At 43.3% G+C, this 4,539-nt stretch overlaps 1 protein-coding gene across 1 annotated transcript in view; it reads right to left on the bottom strand.

Annotated features, from left to right (window-relative positions):
* Positions 1-994: 994 nt before the first annotated feature.
* Positions 995-4,539, bottom strand: part of PIGU (phosphatidylinositol glycan anchor biosynthesis class U) — a 32,934-nt gene continuing 29,389 nt past the window's right edge. The window contains exons 10-11 of the mRNA XM_019513076.1: positions 3,905-4,029; positions 995-1,281 (exon numbers count right to left, since the gene is read on the bottom strand). Coding sequence (XP_019368621.1) covers positions 1,091-1,281; positions 3,905-4,029 — 316 coding nt within the window. The 3' untranslated portion in view covers positions 995-1,090. The remainder of the gene's footprint in view (positions 1,282-3,904; positions 4,030-4,539) is intronic.

Raw genomic sequence — 4,539 nt, 5'->3', positions numbered from 1 at the left:
TACTTTAGCACTATGTGATGGCTAACAGCAAAGCTGCCATATCACTACATTTCACTTTATTTTTGATAGCCTGTGTGCAGACTTCTTTCAAAAAGAAAAAAGATGCTGCCTAATGCAATAGGGATTGGTTCCCGGTGATGCTGAGGTGAGGAAAGTATTTTGTGAAAAGCTGAACAAAGATGCTACGAAGATCTGAAGTGATGTAGTACAACAGGGAGCATGTTACCTGAAATCACAGTTCTCCTCCTTCTAGACATTAGCATGGCACTTAGTTAAAAAACAAAAAAAAAAAAAATTAACAGCTGTTCCTTATTTTTGCTGTTAGCCTTTAATCTGTATCTTTAGAGCCTTCTACCTCATTATACCTGAACCATCAGTACTTCTCACTGAATGTCTGCCTTAAATGACCAGGAATACCCCACTTTATAAATCTACAGAGTTTTCAATGCACCAGTGGCTAATTTCCATTCCCATAGTAAGCCTGCCTCTGTAATTCCAGGCTCTGAACATAAACTCAAAGTGAAGCGCACACACTGTTAGAAATTCTCTATATTTAAACATGAAAAGAACATTCAGTTCTCTTGATGTGGGGCTCAGCGAAGATCTATTGCCAGTAAACGTTAGCTTAAAGAAAAATAAATTATCAGAGGGAGCAGAAACTGTGGACAAGGATCCTGATCCTTTGAAGAACTCAGCACTTTCTATTCCACTGATGTTCATGAGAGCAAGGCATTTTGAAGACTTCAGGCTTAAGAGAAGCAAGGAAGATTATCTGGGTGATTTTGTGTACTACCTTTTCTCTGTAGGACATTAACTTACTGTAAGCCATGGCTGGTTTTATTGGTCTGCCAGCTTCCATACCAAGTATCCAAGACCTTTCTTCTTCAATCAAGCAACAGACTGTATTTATAGCAAAACTGGGCAGAATATTAAGACATGGTTTGAATAATCAGATAGGATAGTTCTACTTCTCATTCCTGTGCTCAGAACCAAGTCTTTGGCACTGTGAAATTCACCTGGACCAAGGAAAGTCAGGAAACTTGCTACAATGGCCAATGCCTGCACTAGACATTAGTGATCTGACAGTCATCTAACCACAGTTCAGCCCAAGTGTTGCCCATGACTTCACGTTACTAACCTGCCCAACATTGAACGTCAGCGTGATGGCATAATAAAAGTTGGAATTGGCACTTCCTGCATAAATCCAGAGATGCCACAGAACTGGGAACAGAAGGGAGCAGACGATAAGCATGCAGGAAAGGATGAAGATGTTCCGGAGGACTGCAGGAAAAAAAAGAGGGTTAGAACAATGGAGCGGACATGCTAACGAGCTGCTGACCTCATGCTATCTGATGAGCCATCTCAGCATGTCTACAGCACCTTCCAGCAGTATAGAGGGTGCTTCTTGCTAACACTTTGACCTTTCAAAATGATAAACACTTGCAATAATCCTCCTATTAGGTCCTATAACAAACCAAGTGGGATTTTCCTTTAAAACCAATACATTGTGCCCATTTAATATTTGATGAATTCCCTCACTTGCAACTCCCGCCTCCACTTCCAAATTTTAAACAAGTGCTGCTCTGACAACAGGAAAAACAGGAGTCCTCCAAGCAGCAGCTGGGGCATAGTCTGTCCAAAGCCCACTTCATCTGTCCCTTTAAGAATCCACCCCAGATGATTCTCTGGTGTCCAACTGTTGCATGGAACCTCGCTTCCAAAATCACCAAGTATCACAAAGGAAATTGAGGGGGAACATGGGAATTGACTGCTTTGAAACAGTTGGGCCTGGGCATTACAGCAAGGTCCTTCTGCCTCAGGTCCTTTCTTCTGACTAAAGCAGACTGTCAGGTATGCATCTCCCCTAGCCCACCTCCACCGTAGAACCAAGCAGCTTTGAGGGGAACCCTAATAGCAGCAGCAGGCCTCAGAGTCAGTTCAGACCTTTGCCAAACTTGTAATCTAAAGAAAAATGAAGATGGAGAGTGAATGGTAGGAGGAAAAAGTGACATCATGTCTTTTAAGCAATTTCAGAATGCTGTATGAAGATAAGGCATCAAAATGGCAAACAGACTTCAGGATACCGAATGGGCAAAGTCTCTTGATAAACAAGTGTGCCTGGGCAAGTAAGAGTGTGGCCAGCATAAGGTACAGTCTGTCTTGGTGTGCTAGTCAGAGAAGAATCAGACACCTCCCTGTCCAGAAGTGCTGCAACTGTTACAGATTTAAAAGCTAGAGGCGGCTTCCTTCCAGAAAGCCATTGTAGCTTCCCCTGTTAAAATGGTATTACAGCTCACCCAACACACTGGTTGCTGTGCTTGCCTACAGGAGAGCCAGAATTACTGAAAGCTGCCCAAAAGTCTTCCAATTACCCTGGAACCAAAGATGCTAATGATATTGTCCTGCCACAGTACAGCCAATTCTTTCTTGTAATACGTTAAATACCATCTAATATGTTTGTTCCCTGTTTAATAAAACCAATAGGATGCTACAGGATGCAAAGCCTTGAAAGAAATTCATTCCTTCTACGATGCCATGCCAGTGTCTGCTCGGAACTACCAGATTACCTGGGGCGAACCTGGATGTCTCAAGAGTGACCCGAAAGATCAGGTCTAAACCACAGGGTAACTGGGTTGTATTATCAAAGCAGTTCTGTCCTCACCAGAAGTTAATGTGAACCAGCAAGACAGTTACTCTCAAAGGAGGTAAAATGCCTCATGATTCTCTGGATAGTTCTAATACAGGGACCCAGTGAAAGACCATTTAAATATAAGCTTGACTATAGGACAGCCTTTGTTCTTTCTCTTGTTTCATGGCTTTGGGTTAGCTCTAATTTTTAATGAATGCAAAATTGGAAATGACTGAAAAATCATTAGAGGAAAGATGAGACCAGGGAGTGAGACCTTTAAACTAAAAGTTTGGCTTGGTTATCAGAAGCCAGTAGAAACCAAAGCTAGAGATGTCTACATATCCAGCTTTGCTTAGACCCCTTATATGTAGCAGCTTATATCACTTAACTAAAAATGGGACCATGTCTAGATAGGAGATGGGCTGAGACAATCCAGAGTGCTGCTTGACAGGACTGGAGTGATTGCAGAAGTCACCCTCAAACCAGTCACTCTAGGAAGCGGGGCAAATCTTCCTGGAATGTCACACTGCCAGGCTTATTAAATTCCTGCTGACATGACACACTGCAGCTACAGTCATTCTGGCATGGTATGCCCTGCAATTTGAGTCCAGGACGAACAGCAACAAGCTACCCTGGCAATTAAACTAAATCCACTGCACAAGGGCTAGGAAGGCTTCTTTTGGTCTGGTCTAGCTAGAAGCAAGAACAAAGGCTCAATCCAGTTGGTATACATTCTTACCAGATTACTGTACACACAGCAAGAGGCAGCTGTGAATGATGGGGTTAGAATGCCAGTGGAGGGCCAGGTGACCTGACTGTTTTAGGAATGGTGCCTAAATTACCAGAGCCTTAAACTAGAATTAGATGCACCTGAGCCTCATTCAAAAGGTGGTTGAACTGTATGTCCATAAAACAAAACTACTTTGTTCTCAGGCACCCTTTGTGCAAGGATCTCAGGGGATTTTAACAAACAAGCAACTAATCCTCATATCACCCTGTGGAGAGAAGTGAGGGAAAGTAATTTACAACTCATATACTCCCCTTGCCCTCAAAGACACTTCATGATGCAACCTGCAATTCGACTTCCTTTCCATCCAGCTGACCAAAGCAAAAAGACAGTGCTTCTTGAAGCATATAGTTGTATTCCAGAGGCAAAGTCACAGGGTTTCATTTGATGATGCAAGTTAATGCTTAAATGCCCCACCTTGGACATGCCAACAACCACCAAGTGGAGCAAGATTGTCCATGGGGCAGAACCAAACACACAGAACTTACATCTGTAGAGGTGGCTCCAGACTGGAAGGAAAGCCATGTACAGTGCTATGTCTCCCACAGTGGGGTAGGATTTGAAGATAGAAATGATGGCAATCTGAACAAACATGAAGAAAATGGGGTGTTCCCTAGAGGGGAAAGAAACAGACAGTCACTAGATGGTGGAGGCACTGAAACAGCACCATTTGTGTCTCAAACCTGATGTAAACACATTGCAGGGACATGCTGACATTATCCAAGAAAAACTCGTGGAAGTTTTCACTTTATTGTTCTGGTGTCCCCAGCAAATCTCTCAAAGTGCTCAGCTACATGTACCAAAATGTATTTGCATGCTATATGCACCACCATGTGGATACATACCAGGGCTGTGTGAAGCTTTGGTAGCTGATTCGATTCAGAGAAGATTCAGCCCAATTCAAGGACTGGATCTTCGAATCAAATCAGGGGACCAATTAAAAGCTCTGAATCGATTCAAAGCATCTGAATCGATTTGGAAAAGCTTTGGAAAAGTTTCGGCCACTTCAGAGATTTGGCCATAGACTAAACAGGCAGCTGACACAGCTGTCTCCAGCTGGTAAGTCTGTTGGGGTTGGGGGAGGGGAGTGGTGTGAGGGAGGGAGGGAGGGATAGGGGCTGGG

Source organism: Gavialis gangeticus, unplaced genomic scaffold (genome assembly GCF_001723915.1).
Source record: "Gavialis gangeticus isolate Ggan-Ray unplaced genomic scaffold, GavGan_comp1, whole genome shotgun sequence".
Classification (NCBI taxonomy): domain Eukaryota; kingdom Metazoa; phylum Chordata; order Crocodylia; family Gavialidae; genus Gavialis; species Gavialis gangeticus.
This window is presented reverse-complemented; position numbering and strand designations above follow the sequence as displayed.